The following is a 23,393-nucleotide window of genomic DNA, read 5'->3' on the forward strand; positions in this document are numbered from 1 at the left end:
CTCCCCATTCTGATTGAACTCCACATAATCCCTAATCGCCAGCCGCACCTCATCACAAAAACCTCCATCCGCCAACAACCCCGAGTCAAACCTCCACCGCGGCCTCTGCTCTCGTCCCGTACTGAACCGAATACCCAACCAGTGGGGTGCATGGTCCGAGATAACTATCCCCGCATGAAATGAAACGAAAATCGCTTATTGTCACAAGTCAGCTTCAAATGAAGTCACTGTGTAAAGCCCCTAGTCGCCACATTCCGGCGCCTGTTCGGGGAGGCTGTTACGGGAATCGAACCGTGCTTGCCTTGGTCTGCTTCCAAAGCCAGCGATTTAGCCCTGTGCTAAACAGCCCCTCTGTCCCCCTCCACCCCAACCAAAATCTCCTGACTCACTACAAAGTAATCAATCCTTGAATACACTTTATAGACGTGTGAAAAGAAGGAATACTCCCTTCCCCCTGAGTTCTGAAAGCGCCATGGATACACGATACCCATCCTCTCCATAAACCTCCCCAGCTCCCTTGCCATTCGTACCCTACCCATCGACCTGGGCCTCGATCTATCCACCCTCAGCTCCAGGACACAGTTAAAATCTCCTCCCATGATCAACTGGTGCGTGCCCAAATCCGGGACTGCTGCCAGCAACCCCCTCATAAAACCCACATCATCCCAATTTGGGACATACACGTTTACCAACATGACCGGTGTCCCTTCCAATACCCCACTCACAATCACATATCTCCCACCTGGATCCCTCACCTTCTTCGCACTCACGAATCCCATTTTTTTGCTCATTAAAATCGCCACACCCCTCGATTTCAAATCGAACCCCGATTTCAAACCTGCCCGACCCACCCCTTCCTGAACCTAACCTGGTCCTTCACACGGAGGTGTGCCTCCTGCAAAAATACAACCCCCGCCTGAGGTGTGCAAACACCCGCGACCTTTTAACCGGCCCATTCAGTCCCTTGACGTTCCACGATACCAACCTTACCGGAGGCTTGCGCCTCCAATCCCCTCTACCGTCAGTCATCTTCCCCACTTAACTCCTGCCCCTTTAATTCACCTCTGTACCTAGCCCATCCAAGATGGCCCCTTTCTTCGCCCTTGACCATGACATCTCTGACCTCCTGCCGCGACGCAGAAACCGCCCCCCCCCCCCCGCTTTTCCGCTTCCCCTTCTCCCCCCCCCCCCAATTCCCCTTTCCCCCCTCCCCCCCCCCCCCCCCCCGGCCAAGGCCATCTCCCCCCACCACCTCACTTCCGTCCACCAGCATAACCTGCGAGCGCGGCTGCCCCTGCCCAAAGGCACACCCTAATCCCCACACCCACTTCAAACATGCTCCCGACCATTACATAGTGCCAGCACCCCGGTTCCCAAGCATTGTCCGTTCAGTTCTCCCCCAGTTTATGCCCCTTAATGGCCGCTTCTGGGGGTCTCGAAATAATACTCCCGGCCTCCGAACGTCACCCATAATTTTGCCGGGTAGAGCCCCCCAAGCCTGATCTGCCGCCGGTACAGCACCGCCTTGGCCTTGTTGAAGCATGCCCGCTGCTTTGCCACCTCGTCTCCGATGTCCTGATAAATCCGGACGTTATTTCCCTCCCAGTCGCAGCTACGTTTCTCCCTGGCCCTCGGTGGAATTTTCTCTTTCTCCACAACTTTATGGAGTCTCACCATCACCGCCCCCGGCGGCTCCCCAGCTCTCGGCTTCCGCCTCAGGGGCCTGTGCGCTCGGAGCACCTCGGGCGCCGTATCTCGCACCCCTTCCGCCACCAGTCCCGCCAGCATCCTCGAGACGGACCCCGTGGCGCTCACACCTTCCCCTCCTTCAGGCAGGCCCACTATTCGCGGGTTCTGCGCGTCTAAACTAAAATCTTCTACACTTCCGGGGTCCGTATCCCTCTATTCCCACCCTAGTCATGTATTGGTCAAGATGCCCCTTAAACGTCACTATCGTCCCTGCTTCCACCACCTCCTCCGGTAGCGAGTTCCAGGCACCCACTACCCTCTGTGTAAAAAACTTGCCTCGTACATCTACTCTAAACCTTGCCCCTCGCACCTTAAACCTATGCCCTCTAGTAATTGACCCCTCTACCCTGGGAAAAAGTCTCTGACTATCCACTCTGTCTATGCCCCTCATAATTTTGTAGACCTCTATCAGGTCTCCCCTCAACCTCCTTCGTTCCAGTGAGAACAAACCGAGTTTATTCAACCGCTCCTCATAGTTAATGTCCTCCATACCAGGCAACATCCTGGTAAATCTCTTCTGCACCCTCTCTAAAGCCTCCACATCCTTCTGGTAGTGTGGCGACCAGAATTGGACACTATACTCCAAGTGTGGCCGAACTAAGGTTCTATACAGCTGCAACATGACTTGCCAATTCTTATACTCAATGCCCCGGCCAATGAAGGCAAGCATGACGTATGCCTTCTTGACTACCTTCTCCACCTGCGTTGCCCCTTTCAGTCGAGGAGGCAGAATCTCCAGATTGTGGGATTGCCTGAAAGCATTGAGGGAACGCAGGCCACGAAGTATGTGGCTAACGTGCTTGGGGAGCTGGTGAGGGAGTGGTCTTTAACCGAGCCCCGAGGTGAATCGAGCTCACAGGTCGCTGGGGAGGAGCCCAAAGGCGGGTCAGTAGCGAAGGTGATGGTGGTACGACCGCACATATATTTAGACACGGAGAAGATTCTGCAAAGAAATGTATCTCAGAAGGGAATGTGATTCGGATCTACCAGGATTTGGGTGCAGACTTGGCGAAGCGCGGGTTGGGTTTAACGGATGCTGGATCCGAGGTTGGACAGGTCGATTAGGAGGTACTACTGAATTGGAGGCAGAAGCTCCAAATGGGGTTTGTGCTAGTGTTATGGGCCAGGGTTTAGAGAACCCCAAAGTGTATCATGGAGTTCACCTGACCCACAACTTTTACTAGATTGTGGTATGTGGAGCACACGGCCCACTCTACAGGTGTGGGACAGCAGAAATGGAAAAGTATTTTTTAAAGCAAAACATAGCAAACTATGAACTCAAGTTAACCTTTTTAAAACATACAGTGAACATCTTAGCAACCATCAATTCAAATACAACCCCCAAAGAATACAACACTAAGTAATCCTTACTTTCCTTTTAACATCCATAAGACATAAAAAAAGAACCTTTTATCAGAAGCACATCAGGTTTACATTCACTACTGAGAACAGTTATCACTCTGAATTCACAAAATGAGCAAGAGATAGTCTTTACATGGCAGAGAGATCAACAGTACACCTTCTCTGGCTGGCTTCAGCTCCAACACTGCCATTTCTTAAAGTGACATTCTCATGACACGAGTATCGGTGGGAGTTGGTGGACAGCTGCAGAGTGCTCGGAGGGCAGTGTACAAATATGGGGAGAAGGATGCTTGCGCATCAGTTGAGGAGAACATTCCTTGAGGTCAAAAGAAACGGCGCAGTGCTGTTAAATAGCGAGATGTTTCGCGGCACTGTAGCCACCAAGAAACACCCCGCTAAATGCGGCCATAACTCGACATAGACCTTTTCCGGCTAAATCGCGTTAATCATTTTTGATCTTTAAATGGCCCCATTTTTCCTGCGACTACATTTTTACTGTACATATCTTAAATATTAGCTTGGGTGCATTTTTTTAAAAACTGCTGGGAAAGCTTTGCTGTAGTTCAGTGATTAGAATTGTACTTAGTTCTGGATACCGCAGCGCATATACTGATAATAATATTGTGCAGAGCACAAATGACAAAGCAACAACACAACTTAAAAACAATAACATTTGAATCAGTTCGCCAGCAGTTAATATTTCCTCACCAAGTCAGATAAGCATCAAGTTTCTAGATAAACGTTCTTTTTTTTTCATCCATTATGGGACAACCCACCTACCCGGCTCATCTTTCGGTCGTGGGTGTAAGGCTCGAGGAGAGGGTGCAATCTCCACACAGAGAGTGATCCACGGCAGAGATCGAACCCAGGTCCTCGGTGCTGCGAGGCAGAATCACTAATCACTGCGTCAACATGTCACCCTGGATAAACTTCCACAAACCTCCAATCTGGATGCAATTCGGGCCTCTTGAGCATCCCTGCTTTTCTTGGTCTCACCATTAGCGACCGGGCGTGCCTGCAGAAGAGGCCATCGGCTCTTGCAAAGAGCACCCTGATGTGCCATCAATGAACGCAAGATGAGTAATGAACAAAACTGTGGCTTTAATAAGCTAAACAGAAAGCCTCCTGGTCACTGATCCCAAAGTGGGGCAGGGCCAGAGGTCAGCCACCTTTATACCGAGCCCGAGGGAAGGGGGAGCCATCAGGCAGTGGTTTACCACAATACATGTCGTACAGTAACAGTTTACCACAATACATATAATACACGAATAGTGGTTTACCACACATCCTATTTAAACCCACATCACCACCCTGTCCCTGTAACCCACCTAACCTAAGGGCAATTTAGCGTGGCCAACCACCTAACCTGCACATCTTTGGACTGTGGGAGGAAACCGGAGCACCCGGAGGAAACCCACGCAGACACGGGGAGAATGTACAGACTCCGCACAGACAGTGACCCAGCGGGGAATCGAACCTGGGACCCTGGAGCTGTGACGCAACGGTGCTAGCCAGTGTGCTACCGTGCTGCCCTATGTTTGCCTCTATGACTGTGTCTGATTATGCCCTCGTGGAGCACCTTGATGTTTTATGATTTAAAAGGTGTTAAATAAATTCAAGTTATTCTTCTTGTTGAGGCCAATTCCCTGTTTCACTGGCAGAATCAGAACTAAAAATCACCGGAAAGTTTTTATTCAAGATTCAAGAGTTTAGAAAAACTGTTGCCAATCGGCCGAGTTCAAAGATTTAGTAGTGCCTTGAATGTTCATGGCATTGTCTTAGTTTCAAATACCTAACATCTTAATAATGAATGATTAACTTTGCAGCCTACAACAAATCCCTTGCATCGTGACTAATTTACAGATCTATCAACCTGGTTTAAATCACATTCTGCATTCTGACATCCAGGAAGTTTCCATTTTAACTGCAGCCATTTTTATTCGAATGACTACATTTTTGGTCTCACTACGAGGAAGGATAGTAATCTCCAAAGTGGCGGCACCTCCCCTCAAAGGGTCAGGTTCCACACGGAGACTGACAAAACCCAACTTTACTTCTCCACCACTGGACTCTTTCGCTGCATCTATTATCAATTCGCCACACGCCATGTTACTTTGCGCTAAGCACGGTAGCACAGTGGTTAGCACTGTTGCTTCACAGCGCCAGGGTCCCAAGTTCGATTGCCGGCTTGGGTCACTGTCTGTGCGGAGTCTGCACGTTCTCCCCGTGTCTGTTTCCTCCGGGTGCTCCGGTTTCCTCCCACAAGTCCCGAAAGACGTGCCCTTAGGTGAATTGGACATTCTGAATTCTCCCTCAGTGTCCCCGAACAGGCGCCGGAATGTGGCGACGAGGGGATTATCACAGTAACCTCATTGCAGTGTTAATGTAAGCCTACTTGTGACACTAATAAAGATTCTTATTTGTATAAAACTGCGAAGACTGAAGGATAATGTGAGAAAACGGGACATTGGCCACTTTGGTAGGAAGAATAGAAAAACATTATTTAAATGGTGTGACCACAGATGAAATGAAATGAAAATCGCTTCTTGTCACAAGTAGGCTTCAAATGAAGTTCCTGTGAAAAGCCCCTCGTCGCCACATTCCGGTGCCTGTTTGGGGGGGGGGCCGGTACGGGAATTGAACCGTGCTGCTGACCTGCCTTGGTCTGCTTTAAAAGCCAGCTATTTAGCCCTGTGCTAAACCAGCCCCTAGATTGCTACTGCACAAAGGGATCTATGTGTGCTTGTATGTGAATCTCAAAAGGTTAGCATGTAGGTACAGCAAGGAGGTAGATGAAATGTTTTTTGTTGAGGTTGGGATGGCGAAAAAGGAGGGAAGTCTCGATACAGTGACCGGGCATTGTAGCACTACAGCGTAGTGTTCAACACTGCTGCCTCACAGTGCCAGGGGCCCGGGTTCAATTCCGGCCTTGGGTGACTGTCAGTGTGGAGTTTGCATGTTCTTCCCGTGTCTGCGTGGATTTCCTCCTGAACATCTTTGAACGTGGCAGAAAACCGGAGGAAACACACGCGGGCACGAGGAGAATGTCCAAACGTCACACAGTCACTCATCTGGAAAGGAATAATTTGATTAGAGATAGTCAACACGGTTTTGTGAAGGGTAGGTCGTGCCTCACAAACCTTGTAGAGTTCTTTGAGAAGGTGACCAAACAGGTGGATGAGGGTAAAGCAGTTGATGTGGTGTATATGGATTTCAGTAAAGCGTTTGATAAGGTTCCCCATGGTAGGCTACTGCAGAAAATACGGAGGCATGGGATTCAGGGTGATTTAGCAGTTTGGATCAGAAATTGGCTAGCTGGAAGAAGACAAAGGATGGTGGTTGATGGGAAATGTTCAGACTGGAGTCCAGTTACTAGTGGTGTACCACAAGGATCTGTTTTGGGGCCACTGCTGTTTGTCATTTTTATAAATGACCTGGAGGAGGGCGTAGAAGGATGGGTGAGTAAATTTGCAGATGACACTAAAATCGGTGGAGTTGTGGACAGTGCGGAAGGATGTTACAAGTTACAGAGGGACATAGATAAGCTGCAGCGCTGGGCTGAGAGGTGGCAAATGGAGTTTAATGCAGAAAAGTGTGAGGTGATTCATTTTGGAAGGAATAACAGGAAGATTGAGAACTGGGCTAATGGTAAGATTCTTGGCAGTGTGGATGAGCAGAGAGATCTCAGTGTCCATGTACATAGATCCCTGAAAGTTGCCACTCAGGTTGAGAGGGTTGTTAAGAAGGCGTACGGTGTGTTAGCTTTTATTGTACGAAGTCTTACAACACCAGGTTAAAGTCCAACAGGTTTGTTTCGATGTCACTAGCTTTCGGAGCGCTGCTCCTTCCTCATGTGTTCACCCCAGTCCAACGCCGGCATCTCCACATCATTTAGCTTTTATTGGTAGAGGGATTGAGTTTCGGAGCCACGAGGTCATGTTGCAGCTGTACAAGACTCTGGTGCGGCCGCATTTGGAGTATTGCGTGCAATTCTGGTCGCCGCATTATAGGAAGGATGTGGAAGCATTGGAAAGGGTGCAGAGGAGATTTACCAGAATGTTGCCTGGTATGGAGGGAAGATCTTATGAGGAAAGGCTGAGGGACTTGAGGCTGTTTTCGTTAGAGAGAAGAAGGTTAAGAGGTGACTTAATTGAGGCATACAAGATGATCAGAGGATTGGATAGGGTTGACAGTGAGAGCCTTTTTCCTCGGATGGTGATGTCTAGCACGAGGGGACATAGCTTTAAATTGAGGGGAGATAGATATAGGACAGATGTCAGAGGTAGGTTCTTTACTCAGAGAGTAGTAAGGGTGTGGAATGCCCTGCCTGCAACAGTAGTGGACTCGCCAACACTAAGGACATTCAAATGGTCATTGGATAGACATATGGACGATAAGGGAATAGTGTAGATGGGCTTTAGAGTGGTTTCACAGGTCGGCGCAACATCGAGGGCCGAAGGGCCTGTACTGCGCTGTAATGTTCTAAGTGGGAATTGAACCTGGGTCCTTGGCACTGTGAGGCAGCAGTGCTAACCACTGCTAGATTGTCTGGTCATGAGTACATTCTTTTTCGTGGAGTGTCCCTTGTGCAATTTGCCTGTCATGTTTTCTACGTTGCAACAGTGATTAAAATTCAAAAGGAATTCATTCGCCGTCAAGCACTTCAGCACATCTTTGGGGCGGCCTCCTTGCTTCGAAGCTAACTGAGGATTTGGACGAAAGCTGGGAAATTTCCCCACCTCCCTTCACGGACAGAAGGCCAACCCAGCTCCTGGATCCGTGGACCAAGTGAATATCAAATGGCTCCACTTGACACTTCCGCTGGCTGGCAAGTGAAGTGCCTTCCGCCTAATCCTGCCGACTCTGGCAGGTTACGTTTGGAGAGAGCTGGCAGGTGTGATCAATCCAGCAACTGGGATCAGAGAACAACCGTAATTTGGTGACCATAACTCTTAAGTATGTGAACGGAATGAGATAGACTAAATGGGATTTGAGAGCAGCAGGAGAAGTGAATTCTGCATACTTGAATTCTCATGAACAATAAGGTCGTTAGAGATTATACTCTTCTGAACGAGAGTTGTTTCTGGAAGAAGCATTTTCAAAGAATAATAGAAGTAGGCCTTTCAGCCGATCGGGTCTGCACCGATCCTCGCACCCAACCTAGGTCCATGCTCCCATGCTAGGCCGCAACCCAGTAACCCCACCGAACCTTTTGGACATAATTGTGTGCAACATAGAACTGGGGAAAAGTACTGTTGATTACAGATCTGCTACGGGGAGCAGTTTGAAACGATTAAATAAGAGCAGTAAATAAGAAGTATATTGGCACAACATTAAAGTGTAGTGGATTTTGTCTGAGATTTTGTGATATGGTGCATTGAAAAGGAGACTGTAAATAAGCCCAGGAACAACACTGTTAGAGAATGCATGTGACATTTTGATAACACCACAGCCTGCACAGATGATGAAGTGGACACAGAATATTTACATTTGGATTCCAGGATTAACATGTGAATCACATTGAGAGGAAGTTCAAAGCACATTTTTTACGGTTCTGTTGGCGTAAAAGCAACAACCACAAACGCAAATGGTGTCGATAAACATCAGAGATTGTTTCCCTTTCCAGGTGAGCAAGATAATTGTGTGATCAGCGCCGAGTCCCAGGGCAGCAGTGGAGGCCCTCGGAAGCAGCTCCGCACTGAAGCCTTTGCACAGCAACTCGACGCCCTGGACTGTGCCTTTGAACGGCAGCACTACGCAGAGGTCTTTGCAACTGCCAACCACACCAAAGGAGAGCAGGTGAGTGAAGAGCAGCCAGCAGCACTGGCACAGTCACTGAAGGAATGGTTACTCATTGAAAGTCAAAAGATGCCATTGTGTTGAAGTTTATTCCACCAGGATGTATGTCCTGTGTGAACTCAGCTGAATTGGCTGGCCACGACGCAAGTCATTTGACACTTGCATGCTTTGGAAAACAAGCATTCATCCAAACAAATTTGTAAACTTTGCTCTGGTTGATGAAATGGCTGCCCACTATTTTCCCTCATGCAACATTGCTTTGAATTATTCAGCAAAACTAGAATAGTTAGGCCACACTTGGAGTATAGTGTTCAATTCTGGTCGCCACACTACCAGAAGGATGTGGAGGCTTTAGAGAGGGTGCAGAAGAGATTTACCAGGATGTTGCCTGGTATGGAGGGCATTAGCTATGAGGAGCGGTTGAATAAACTCGGTTTGTTCTCACTGGAACGACGGAGGTTGAGGGGCGACCTGATAGAGGTCTACAAAACTATGAGGGGCATAGACAGAGTGGATAGTCAGAGGCTTTTCCCCCAGGGTAGAGGGGTCAATTACTAGGGGGCATAGGTTTAAGGTGCGAGGGGCAAGGTTTAGAGTAGATGTACGAGGCAGGTATTTTACACAGAGGGTAGTGGGTGCCTGGAACTCGCTGCCGGAGGAGGTGGGGGGGCAGGGACGATAGTGACATTTAAGGGGCATCTTGACAAATACATGAATAGGATGGGAATGGAGGGATACGGACACCGGAAGTGTAGAAGATTTTAGTTTAGACGGGCAGCATGGTCGGCACGGGCTTGGAGGGCCGAAGGGCCTGTTCCTGGGCTGTACTTTTCTTTGTTCTTTGCAATGAAGATCCTAATAACTTGGTGTTGACCTGTCACCAGATGTTGCCTTGAATTGACCAAGTCTACAGACATGACGAGATTAAAAAAAATGAATTATAGTGAGTAGATAACTGAATTTACTGCTGGTAAAATCCTATTGGTAAATGATGAAACCAGAGCCAATTTCAATTTAGATTTAGATTGTTTCATAGAGTGAAATATTACAAATAATCCTTGATACCACTGTATATATGTGTGGTAGTATGTATTAGGGGTCATGTGGGACTGGAAGCCCTAATGTCATTGGCTGACAGATCCCGGGTCCTGGTTGGCCGTTGGCCTCTAGCTCCGCCCTGAAGGCGGAGTATAAGAAGCCGGAGTCCTCCCCCGCAGGCCATTCTACTATTGAGCTGCGGGGGAACAGACACGCTTAATAAAGCCTCATCGACTTCACTCTATTCGTCTCACGGAGTCTTTGTGCGCTACAATATGCTCAAGAAACACCCCAGTGCCCTGCACTTTCATATGGTTACCCACAACTGACATACAAAAAACAATCGGTACAAGATATCTTTGCCAGACACATTGGGCTCGATTCAACTCAATGGGAACAATTAGCGAGAGTGTTTAGCCCTGTGTTTCCCAGCACTCGCGACGCCGATAAACATGGCGATTCAACGTGACTCGCGTTATATCGAGGGTCTCAGCGGAGAAAGTGTGGTCCGGGACGCACACTGCACCATTTTGTCCAGTAGGGAGCACGGCTCGCCAGAATTCCCCAGTGTCGTGAGAGAAATGGCGCCCCATTCTCCGAGGCCCCCAAAGTGATCCCTGACCCTCTCCCCGCCACCCCCCCACCAGCAGTGCCAGGATGCAGCTGGGGGCCTCCGATCCCCGGGGAGACCTCCACGTGTGCCACTCTGTCTGGGCCCCGTTTGCAAGGACCAGTGCTGAAATGCGCTCGCCCAAAGCTCGCCCCGAGGCGATGGGGATTAATCCCAAAGCCTCAGGAATTGGCACATTGGAGTGCGACTGTCTCGTTCCCATGTGGAGATTTGCCCCCCAAAATTATCCCGTCCACAATGGGCGGGATTTACAACTCAACGTTTCACGAGATCGCGTTAGATCTCACGCGGCGGATCCCGGGAGCAGTCTCCCGGCTTTTATCGGCCACGCCGCGCCGCGGAGAGCTGCTTCTCGGACTCAGAGTGGATCGCGGCCTGTCCGTTAAGATGGTGCCCCTAAAATAAATCGGGCCTTGACAGCCGGTGGAGCACGGTGCCAATGGGGCCCAGTACGAAACAGGGAGCGAATAATTGCCACCTCCCTGTCTTATAATGATCGAGATCATGAGCACTGCTGCCTCACGGCGCCGAGGTCCCGGGTTCGATCCCGGCTCTGGGTCACTGTCCGTGTGGAGTATGCACCTTCTCCCCGCATCTGCGTGGGTCTCGCCTCCATAACCCAACGATGTGCAGGCTCGGTGGATTGGCCGCGCTAAATTGCCCCTTAGTTGGAAAAAATGAATTGGGTACTCTAAATTTATATTTAAAAAATGATCAGAGATCTGGTAGCAGATATGTCCTCAGACCTGCAAACCAGCTCCCTGGTAATAACATTCCCTCCATGTGGTGGTATGTATTAGGGGTACACCACGTGTTGACAGGCTATTGGTGGAGGGATGCCAGGTCCTGATAGGATCTGCCACCTACTGGACTCCACCCAGAAATGCCGGTATAAGAACCCAGTTTTTCCCTCCATTTCCCTCAGCAGCTGCATTCTGTAACCACGCTGCTGGGGATAAGGTTCTGCTTAATAAAGCCTTCAATTGACATTACCTCAACCTGCCTCGCGTCATTTTGGCGGTGCTACACTCCAATAATCTGCTGAAGCACCAATCAAAGAGACTCATTTGATCAAGGACTGGACTCATGTGACTTGCTCGCCCAGTACAGAAAGTATTGGCTCAAAAAGGGGTTAGTGACTAAGTGAGTTAAGGTGAAGACCACCTCAGGTGACCCAGCTTCCGAAAGCTTGATACAATTTAAGCACTCACGTGTCACTTATTGTCACTTGAGCAAGGAGAGTGGGGGTAGAAAACTCCACTCTGTTGATTATCGCGTTGGATTGAGGTTCGTGTGGTAAGGGGTTGCAATGAGCTTGATTTCTATAAAAAGGTGGCGTTTTGGCCTTCTGTTTGAAAACACGGCAGGATCAGATTCCATAGGAATACGCGAAAGGCGAATTAAAGAGAGAATGGAGAAACAGCTTTGATTTGAGCCGAAATTGTTCTCCCAAACAACCAGGGAAAATGGCCGCCTTCGGTGGTGTGAGAGTCTCGGGTTCTTATCTGTAAGATTTCTTTTGACTTTCCATGGAAGATGGACAGCACGGTAGCACCGTTATACCGGAATAATCTGCAGACACACACTATTTGGTTAGACAATTAGGGCCGGCACGATAGCACCCTGGGCGACATGGTTGCACAAGTGGACAGCACTGTGGCCTCACAGCGCCTGGGTCCCAGGTTCGATTCCCCGCTGGGTCACTGCCCGTGCGGAGTCCGCACGTTCTCCCCCGTGTCTGCGTGGGTTTCCTCCGGGTGCTCCGGCTTCCTCCCGCAGTGCAAAGACGTGCAGGTTAGGTGGATTGGCCGCGCTAAATTGCCCTGAGTGTCCACAAAAAAAAGGTTAGGAGGGGTTACGGGGATGGGGTGGAAGTGAGGGCTTAAGTGGGTCGGTGCAGACTCGATGGGCCAAATGGCCTCCTTCTGCACCGTATGTTCTGTGACCTATGCGGGCAGTGGCTTTACCAATGTTTTCTGCTCCCAGGATAGTAGTTGGCTCATTGGTAACACAGAGCCATCGAACAAGGAGGCCCCATGAGTCGTCAGTTAGACCTGTTATTGAGAGCAGGCAAGTTCAAAACCATGAACGTAGTAATCTGAGTTTATAGCACAGGTAAAATGCAGCTGTAAGCTGATGGTCTCCCTTGGCAGCAAGTATCTTAAATCTTGTTGTATTACTATTCATGTTACAGACCCCTCTGTATTCACTTTCATCCTTAAACAATGGAATCAATGAAGGGAAGTCAAGCTTGGCCTCTTCGGGCGCTCCAATTGGCAGAAATATCACTGGATCACAGACATACTCAGTGCTGACGGGTGAGTACTTTTTGTAAAGAGCTCCGCGATGCAACTGGACGGAAAGATATGGAAATGAGAGCATGCTAAACGATGGCTAAAGACATCTCTGTGGCAGGTAGTAAATTGCTACAGGACAGAGAATATTTACATTGCGGGGTCCACTGTACACCACACAATGTCAACCTTCAGGGCTTTCCATTCAGACTGTCTCCGACTCCTTCTAAAATTCGATTGCAAATAGTGGATGCATTGGTGGCAACCTCCCAAAATTCTCGAGACTCGGGAGCTGATCCCACAAATTGGAGGGGAGCAAATGGGAAACGGCGGACTTAAATCAGGAACAGGGAAATTCTACAATCTAATTACGAGGGGTGTGGGAAGTGCATACTTGGAAAATAATGGGAGGGTTGGGCCGAGACAACAGGCGCGGTTTTGCGCCTCAAAATTGGGGGGTCAGGGTTCGTGCAGAGTGGCTCCCTCGCCCTCGAACGGTGCCAAGGTGCCCGGGTGGCACTGTCAAGCTGGCAGGAGCACGGTCCGGGTGCCTGGTGGCATTGCCAAGGGTCCCAGGAAAGGAGATAGGAGGAAGGGTGTGGGGAGCTGTAAGGGGGCATGGGGTGGGCCTCAAAGGGAGGGAGAACCTCCAAGAACCCCATAGTGGGGCATCCACATTGAGGGGTGGAGGGTAGAGAGGGTGCGGGGTAGTGACCATATGTCTTTTTTTTAGAACATGCAGTGCAGAAGGAGGCCATTCGGCCCATCGAGTCTGCACCGACCCACTTAAGCCCTCACTTCCACCCTATCCCTGTAACCCAATAACCCATCCTAACCTTTTGGTCACTAAGGGCAATTGATCACGGCCAGACCACCTAACCTGCACGTCTTTGGACTGTGGGAGGAAACCGGAGCACCCGGAGGAAACCCACGCACACACGGGAGAGAACGCGCAGACTCCGCACAGACAGTGACCCAGCGGGGAATCGAACCTGGGACCCTGGCGCTGTGAAGCAACAGTGCTATCCACTTGTGCTACCCAATGTGTTGGGGGAGGGAAGGGTGGGCAGGGGGTGACGTTGCCAATGGGTGGTGAGTGTCGAGGACCAACGAGCTCACTTAGAGATTGGGGAGGTGCCAAGTTGGCGTTTTCTGCGCCTGGGCCGGGGGTTTGCCCTTCAAGGGGGTTTGAAAGGCCTTGATCAGCGCTCACTCGAGGTCTCAAATGCGAAGAGGCTGAATCCCAAAGATTCGGGTACCTTGGGAATCTGCACGCTGGAGCGAGACTAGCGTGGCCGCAGATTTGTGAGGAAGCGACCGCACCCACAATGGGCGGGATCTCAGCTCACGTTGGAGCGCGCAAGGCGGGTCCACCCCGGGAGCATAGTCTCCCAGCTTTTATCAGCCATGCTGCGCGTACGCGGACTGCTTTTCAGAGGCAGCGTGGCCATTGGATCGTACACTAAGTGTGGGCTAAACCGGTGAGAAACACCCAGGACCCAAAAAAGTGTTGTTTGATCGCAAAGCCGATGGAAAACTCCACGTAAAAACCTGGCACAAATGAACAGAAATGTTTCCATTAAATTCCGCCCAACATGGCTTCATAAAAAGGAAAATTATGCTTGACAAACCAGCTTGTGTTTTTTGATAATTTAACCAGCAGAATAAATAAGGGGTAACCAGTGGATGAGGTGTATTTGTATTTTCAGTTAAGGGGCGGGATTCTCCGACCCCCCGTCGGGTCAGAGAATCGGCGGGGGCTGGCGTGAATCCCGACCCCTCCGGTTGCCGAATTCTCCGGCACCGGAGATTCGGCGGGGGCGGGAATCGCGCCGCGCCGGTTGGCGGGCCCCCCCGCGCGATTCTCCGGCCCAGATGGGCCGAAGTCCCGCCGCTAAAATGCCTGTCCCGCCGGCGTAAATTAAACTACCTCTCTTACCGGCGGGACAAGGCGGCGCGGGCGGGCTCTGGGGTCCTGTGGGGGGGGGGGCGTGGGGCGCTCTGGCCCCGGGGGGGTGCCCCCACGGTGGCCTGGCCCGCGATCGGGGCCCACCGATCCGCGGGCGGGCCTGTGCCGTGGGGGCACTCTTTTCCTTCCGCCTTCGCCATGGTCTCCACCATGGCGGAGGTGGAAGAGACCCCCTCCACTGCGCATGCGCGGGGATGCCGTGAGCGGCTGCGCCCCCCCGGCAATGTCATTTCCGTGCCAGCTGGCGGGGCACCAAAGGCCTTTCCCGCCAGCTGGCGGGGCGGAAATCAGTCCGGCGCAGGCCTAGCCCCTCAAGGTTAGGGCTCGGCCGCTCAAGGTGCGGAGAATTCCGCACCTTTGGGGCGGCGCGATACCGGACTGATTTGCGCCGTTTTTGGCGTAGGTCGGCGGACATCGCGCCGATTACAGAGAATTTCGCCCAAGGTTCCACACAGGAGGTTTGTAAATAGAATTAGGGAACATAAAATTGGGGGACGCACTGGTACGGATTCAAAGTAGGTTAATGGACAGAAGGTTAATTCTCAGCTTGGCAGGCTATGACTAGTGGGGGACTGCTGCTTTTTTAGAAATTTAAAAGGCCCAATTCTTTTTTTCCAATGAAGGGGCAATTTAGCGTGGCCAATCCACCTATCCATCTTTGGGTTGTGGGGGTGAGACCCACGCAGACACGGGGACAATGTGCAAACTCCACACGGACAGTGACCCGGGGCCGGTTTCGAACCCGGGTCCTCCACGCCGTGAGGCAACAGTGCTAACCACTGGAAAACCAGAAAATTGAGAGGGCGGGATTGAGAGGCACCTTGACAAATACATGGATGGGATGGGTATAGAGGGATATGGCGCGCGGAAGCGATGAGGATTTTGGCCAAGGTTGGTATCATAATTGGTACAGGCTTGGAGGGCCGAAGGGCCTGTTCTTGTGCTGTATTGTTCTTTGTTCTTTGTTCATACGGAGTGCAGTAATACTCAGTAGAGAAGATGTGTGGAGAGATCAGTTCAGTCCATAAGAGGGTCGTTTAGAAGGCTGGTAACAGCGGGGAAGAAGTTGTTTTTGAGTCTGTTCGTTCGTGTTCTCAGACGTCTGTATCTCCTGCCCGATGGAAGAAGTTGGAAGAGTGAGTAAGCCGGGTGGGAGGGATCTTTGATTATGCTGCCCGCTTCCCCCAGGCAGCGGGAGGTGTAGATGGAGTCAATGGATGGGAGGCAGGTTCGTGTGATGGACTGGGCTTTCACGACTCTCTGAAGTTTCTTGCGGTCCTGGGCCGAGCAGTAGCCATACCAGGCTGTGATGCAGCCAGATAGGATGCTTTCTGTGGTGCATCTGTAAAAGTTGGTCAGAGTTAATGTGGACATGCCGAATTTCCTGAGTTTCCTGAGGAAGTATAGGCGCTGTTGTGCTTTCTTGGTGGTAGCGTCGACGTGGGTGGCCCAGGACAGATTGTTGGTGATGTGCACCTCCAGGAATTAGAAGCTGTCAACCATCTCCACCTCGGCCCCGTTGATGCTGACAGGGGTGTGTACAGTACTTTGCTTCCTGAAGTCAATGACCAGCTCTTTAATTTTGCTGGCATTGAGGGAGAGATTGTTGTCGTTTTTCTCAGCCCCATGCCAATTTGCACGTGGCTTGGGTAATAATGCAGAGGGTACAACCCTTAAGAACCTGTTCTTGTTCCTAGATCCTGATTTTTCCCAAACAGTTCCTCTTTTCTAGTCTTACCTATGTTGCTTGTCCCAACATGGACCACACCCCGCCTGGCCCTGCCTGCAAAGGATGCTATCAGGGCCTCTAATTATTGAATCCCCTACCACTAACACTTGTCTTCTTGCTCCCCTCTGCTTGAATAGTCTCCTGTACCATGGTGCAATGGCCAGCTAACTCAGCCTGCCTACAATACCTTTCCTCGTCCACACAGGAAGCAGGAACCTCGTACCAGTCGGACAAGGTCAAGAACTGAGGCTCCCCCATTTCTGAATTCAGAATCCCTCCACCTGCCTCACTTGCAGTCGCACCCTGCTGCCCCTGACCTCTGGCCAAATTTGAGATACTCAATCTAGGCGGCGTAACGGCCTCGTGAAACAAAACAGCCAGGAGGCTCAGACTCCAGCTCATCAATTCTTGAGCCGAAATTCCTCGCGCAACAAACACTTGCTGTAGATGTGTTAAACTGCAGCTCGTAATGGGATCAACCAGTTCCCACGTCACGCAGTTATTGCACATTGCCTTCCCAACCACATGAACGTCACTGTCGTTTAAGGCAACAACTGAAAGATCTCTCTCATGCATGATCAGTGGCTCTTTCACTGGTGAATAATCATTTTCTAATTGTCATGTGAGAGTACCTTTAAGAAATGGGTGCTTATAAATAGGTGTGTATATAAATAGCTGTAGTGAGAGTACCTTTAAGAAATGGGTGCTTATAAATGGGTGTGTATATAAATAGCTGTAGTGAGAGTACCTTTAATAAATGGGTGCTTATAAATGGGTGTGTATATAAATAGCTGTAGTGAGAGTACCTTTAAGAAATGGGTGTTTATAAATGGGTGTGTATATAAATAGCTGTAGTGAGAGTACCTTTAAGAAATGGGTGCTTATAAATGGGTGTGTATATAAATAGCTGTAGTGAGAGTACCTTTAAGAAATGGGTGCTTATAAATAGGTGTGTATATAAATAGCTGTAGTGAGAGTACCTTTAAGAAATGGGTGCTTATAAATGGATGTGTATATAAATAGCTGTAGTGAGAGTACCTTTAAGAAATGGGTGCTTATAAATGGGTGTGTATATAAATAGCTGTAGTGAGAGTACCTTTAAGAAATGGGTGTTTATAAATGGGTGTGTATATAAATAGCTGTAGTGAGAGTACCTTTAAGAAATGGGTGTTTATAAATGGGTGTGTATATAAATATCTGCAGTGAGAGTACCTTTAAGAAATGGGTGTTTATAAATGGGTGTGTATATAAATATCTGTAGTGAGAGTACCTTTAAGAAATGGGTGTTTACTACTGCAGTGATGTCAGAGAGTGGGTGGAGCTGGGCTGCCTGTCAGCTTTTTACTTTCGTTTTTGAGCAGGCTGCAGGGTGTGTTTTAGTTTCATGTTCAGTGTTGGAGCTGAAGCCAGACAGAGCAGGTGTACTGCTGTTCTCTCTGCCATCAAAAGACTATCTCTTGATCATTTGGTGAATTCAGAATTATAAATGTTTTCAGTCGTGACTTTAACCTGCTGTGCTTCTGATAAAGGTTTTGTTTTTAAGTCGTATGGATGTTAAAGAGGAAAGCTTAAAGGATTACTTTGTGTTGTATTCTTTGGGGGTTGTATTTGAATTGATGGTTGCTAAGATGTTCACTATATGTTTTAAAAAGGTTAACTTGAGTTCAGAGAATAAACATTGTTTTGCTTTAAAAAATACTTTTCCATTTCTGCTGTCCCACACCTGTAGAGTGGGCCGTGTGCTCCCCATACCACAATCTAGTAAAAGTTGTGCGTCAGGGGAATTCTATGATACACTTTGGGGTTCTCTAAACCCTGGCCCATAACATAATGGAAGAGGCCCACTATTAGAACTTGCACTGTGCTTTTTTACTCTCCATTCTTTTACCCCATTCTTCCAGTCCATAGACCTCTCGCCTTGACGATCATCTTGGACATCTAACCATTATTTAAATTTGCCGGTAGCATTTCCCACATGTCCCACAGTAGTTGCGTTGCTCAATTCTGTGGACCCTTATCAGAGAATCCCTACAGTACAGCAGGAGGCCATTCGGCCCATCAAGTCTGCACCGACCCTCCGAAAGAGCCCCCCATCCAGGGACACGGAAAAATGTATTAACTATTTACAACGATTGGCGAGACACATAAGCACCAGATTCTTTCCATGGACATCTCTCTCTGAGTTCTAGAGACACGTGCCCTTCATTGCTACAGGAATGGAGTTTAAGACGAGGGAGATTATGCTGCAATTGTATAAGGTGTTAGTGAGGCCACACCTGGAGTATTGTGTTCAGTTTTGGTCTCCTTACTTGAGAAAGGACGTACTGGCGCTGGAGGGTGTGCAGGGGAGATTCACTGGGTTAAGCCCAGAGCTGAGGGGGTTAGATTATGAGGAGAGGTTGAGTAGACTGGGACTGTACTCGTTGGAATTTAGAAGGATGAGGGGGGATCTTATAGAAACATAAAATTATGAAGGGAATAGATAGGATAGATGCGGGCAGGTTGTTTCCACTGGCGGGTGAAAGCAGAACTAGGGGGCAGAGCTTCAAAATAAGGGGAAGTAGATTTAGGACTGAGTTTAGGAGGAACTTCTTCACCCAAAGGGTTGTGAATCTATGGAATTCCTTGCCCAGTGAAGCAGTAGAGGCTCCTTCATTAAATGTTTTCAAGATAAAGAAAGATAGTTTTTTGAAGATTAAAGGGATTAAGGGTTATGGTGTTCGGGCCAGAAAGTGGAGCTGAGTCCACAAAAGATCAGCCATGATCTCATTGAATGGTGGAGCAGGCTCGAGGGGCCTGATGGCCTACTCCAGCTCCTAGTTCTTGTGACCTGACGTGCTGATATTTGTACGAGCTATTAGCAGAATAGCTATTAACTATTTAGCCGAGATTTTTACACACCCCAAGACTTCCATTTTACTTGTTAACATTAATTATTTGCACAGTCTACTTCCCCGATCGCGGGCCAGGCCACCGTGGGCCCCCCCCCCCCCCCCCGGAGCCAGATCCCCCCGCGCCCCTCCCCCCTCCGCGAGGAGTCCGCTAGCCGCCCTCTAAGTCAGGTCCCGCCTGTCATAATCCACGCCGACGAGACTAGCCGAAAACGGGCGGCCGCTCGGCCCATCAGGGCCCAGAGAATTGCCGGCCCCCCCCCGAAAACCGGCGCCGGAGAATTCAGCAGACCCCGTCGGTGGGGCGGGATTCACGCCGCCCCCTGGCGATCCTCCGACCCGGTGGGGGGTCGGAGAATCCAGCCCTTTGAGTTTGCAATTAATCCCGATTAAATGTGCGATTGAACCTTAATAGATTTAAAGTCGCCAAACTCCCAGATGACAATAGGCTGCCTTCCACTTTGAGGGGGGAGGGCTGACAGGTGGGGATTTAACCTGAGGATCACCACACCTCAGGCGGGGGGCAAGTTTGAGAAGGTTCATGAACAACGAACAAAGAACATTACAGCACAGGAACAGGCCCTTCGGCCCTCCAAGCCCGTGCCGACCATGGTACCTGCCTCAACTAAAACCGTGAGCACTTACGGAGTCCGTATCCTTCCGTTCCCACCCATTCATATATTCGGGAATATGCATGAACTATTATTCCTGAATAATAGTTTTATTACACTGTTGGATAACTACTGTCCGAACATCACACCTATTTACCTTACTAGAAACTTGTCATTCCTTATTGTCCTCTCTCTAATGCACCAAATCCCCAGAATTAAAGTCAATCTCACACAGTTTCACATGATCTTTGAAAATGTGTCACAATTGTGTGGGAAAGGCTGGCTGGATCAGAAGACCTTTACTTGTCTATCGTTGTACGTATGTTTGCATTACTCTTCATTCCAACATACAGAGGGATGGCACAATGGTTCACTGGGACATGGCCTTCTGCAACTTCAGATGACTGGTTGGGGGCAGCACAAGCGGATAGCACTGTTGCTTCACAGCTCCAGGGTCCCGGGTTCGATTCCCGGCTTGGGTCACTGTCTGTGCGGAGTCTGCACGTCCTCCCCCGTGTCTGCGTGGGTTTCCTCCGGGTGCTCCGGTTTCCTCCCACAAGTCCCGAAAGACGTGCTTGTTGGGTGAATTGGACATTCTGAATACTCCCTCTGTGACCCGAACAGGCGCCGGAATGTGGCGACGAGGGGATTTTCACAGTAACTTCATTGCAGTGTTAATGTAAGCCCACTTGTGACAATAAAGATTATTTTTATTATGTTACCTTCAGCTCGCCAAATATTTCCTGAGATTTTAGCCTTGATGAAATACCTCCCTGCATGTAAGGCATTCAAACGTGCAGAAAAAAGACAATTAATTGTGGAGCCAGCAATGCTTCGGAGACTGCGACAGAAGGCAATTTGGGATTCCTCCCATTGGCCAGTTGCTCAAGACCAAACCCTCGAGCCATCAGATTATTTGCATTCACCGCCCCTACCAATGCAATTATCCACTTACAATTTGGTTGATCTACTAATATTTTGAAATGAAACGAAAATGGCTTATTGTCACACGTAGGCTTCAAATGAAGTTACTGTGAAAAGCCCCTAGTCGCCACATTCTGGCACCTGTTCGGGGAGGCTGGTACGGGAATTGAACCGTGCTGCTGGCCTGCCTTGGTCTGCTTTCAAAGCCAGCGATTCAGCCCTGTACTAAACCAGCCCCCTTTGTGCAGTATTTCACTGATCACCAAATGATGTCTGTCAGAGTCCACTGTTAAAATGGTCAAGTCTTCACATCTGGTTCTCAACTTGTTATTCGCAAATACCCCTGAGTTATCAGTCAGAACGTTAGCCGGTGCTCCAAGTCTGGTTCATATCCATTACTCCATGACTTTATCTACAATCACGCTTTTGTCCTTGCCATGTACTTTCGCGGAAAGACTAAGGGCGGGGTTCTCCATCTGGCACGCCTGCCGTCGCCCGGAAGGTTCCCACCCGAGGTCAACAGACCTTTATATTGTCCGCGCCCCACCCGTGACGATCTTGGAGTAGAAGAATCCTAAGTCTGATTGCCATACCTATTAAGTATAAAATAAAAATATTTCTGTCTTTGTCCCATTACTTAAAAAAATTTTTTTAGAGTACCCAATTCAGTTTTCCCAATTAAGGGGCAATTTAGCGCAGCCAATCCACCTAACATGCACATCTTTGGGTTGTGGGGGCGAAACCCACGCAGACACGGGGAGAATGTGCAAACTCCACACGGACAGTGACCCAGAGCGGGGATCGAACCTGGGACCTCGGTGCCGCGAGACTGCAGTGTTAACCACTGTGACACCATGCTGCCCTTTTGTCCCATACCTTAAGATTCATAGCAAACTCCCTTATTAAATTCGATGGGCTGCAATCAATGTGTCAATGGCCTTCAATACTTTTCTCATTCTGTACTGATCTCTTCGATGATCTGTGCGTATTACGCTCGAACCACGCCTGCAACCTTTTAAGGATTTAAATCTTTTTCACGGGTGAGCCAATTGTCTGTGCAGCTTGAAGACAATTTACTTTTTTTCTCTCTAATTCTATGAGGATACAATTGGATAAACTGCAGATTCACTGACTTTGCAAAACTCATTGCTTCATCGTGCTCCACGTACATACAGTTTGAGTTATGCCGACATAACAGCAAACGTATCTTCAATAGAGATTGCGTCAGGGCAGACATTTCACTTTCGTGACCTCAATGTCTTGTCATCCCTTAGCCGACATAAGTTAAACTTTCATACCCTCGAACCTTACATTGATCCTCAGTACGAAGTGAAGGGCAGCACGGTAGCATAGTGGTTAGCACCGTTGCTTCACAGCTCCTGGGTCCCAGGTTCGATTCCCGGCTGGGTCACTTGTCTGTGCGGAGTCTGCACGTCCTCCCCGTGTGTGCGTGGGTTTCCTCCGGGTGCTCCGGTTTCCTCCCACAGTCCAAAGATGTGCGGGTGAGGTGGATTGGCCGTGCTAAATTGCCCTTAGTGTCCCCAAAAATATTAAGTGGGGGTTATGGGGATAGGGTACATATGAGGGCTTCAGTAGGGTGCTCTTTGTAAGGGCCGGTGCAGATTCGATGGGCCGAATGGCCTCCTTCTGCACTGTAAATTCTATGAATCGAAATATATTTTAGCCAATCTGTTCCACAGAGTGTCGCTTTGCAACTATTATCTAACTCTGTACAGTTCAATGAATCCGTGACTTATACATTCACCGTCCCAAATTCTGTCCACTCTGCAACAGTCCTGGAAGATTGGAGTGTGGGATATGACCCAACTATATAAATAAGGACGGTCAGGGAATAAATCAGGAGATGATAAAGGCATGTAAAAAGACAATCTCCGCAGTCCCCCGTCAAAATCGGGTTTGGCGCGGGAGCGGAGAATTGAGGTTTACGCCCAAATCTGGCCCAGAGCTGCTCCCGTGATTCTTCGGTCCAACGCGGACTCGGCAACGGAAGTGCGGGGGCCCATAGCCGAAGCGAAGACTGTGTGAAGCTCCCTGAGTCCCTACCAGCCCCTGAAGGTAAGTGAATGGCCCTTCATTTCTTTTCAGGAAAGTCTGGAGTGAAACACCAGCGTTATTTTAATCGGGGGTGGCTTTAGATTGGGACAAACAAATTGGCAGAGGTAGATCAGGAAGAATTCACAGTGTCCATCCAGGGCAATTTCCTAGAACAATATGTTGTGGGTCTAATCAGGGATCAGGCTATTTTGGATTGGGTAGTGTGTAACGAGGCACGTTTGATAAATAATCTCAGAGTAAAAGGTCCCCTAGTAAGCAGTAACCATAACATGGTAGAATTCAGCATTCAATTTGAGTGTGTGAAACCGGACTCAGAACCA

General features: G+C 49.3%; 1 protein-coding gene across 11 annotated transcripts in view; it reads left to right on the plus strand.

Annotated features, from left to right (window-relative positions):
• Positions 1-23,393, plus strand: part of LOC140397021 (paired box protein Pax-8-like) — a 149,142-nt gene that overhangs the window by 78,188 nt on the left and 47,561 nt on the right. For all 11 annotated transcript variants that reach the window (XM_072486059.1, XM_072486062.1, XM_072486063.1 and 8 more), the window contains 2 exons: positions 8,738-8,910; positions 12,774-12,897. In XM_072486059.1, coding sequence (XP_072342160.1) covers positions 8,738-8,910; positions 12,774-12,897 — 297 coding nt within the window. The remainder of the gene's footprint in view (positions 1-8,737; positions 8,911-12,773; positions 12,898-23,393) is intronic.

Source organism: Scyliorhinus torazame, chromosome 20, assembly GCF_047496885.1.
Source record: "Scyliorhinus torazame isolate Kashiwa2021f chromosome 20, sScyTor2.1, whole genome shotgun sequence".
Lineage (NCBI taxonomy): Eukaryota > Metazoa > Chordata > Chondrichthyes > Carcharhiniformes > Scyliorhinidae > Scyliorhinus > Scyliorhinus torazame.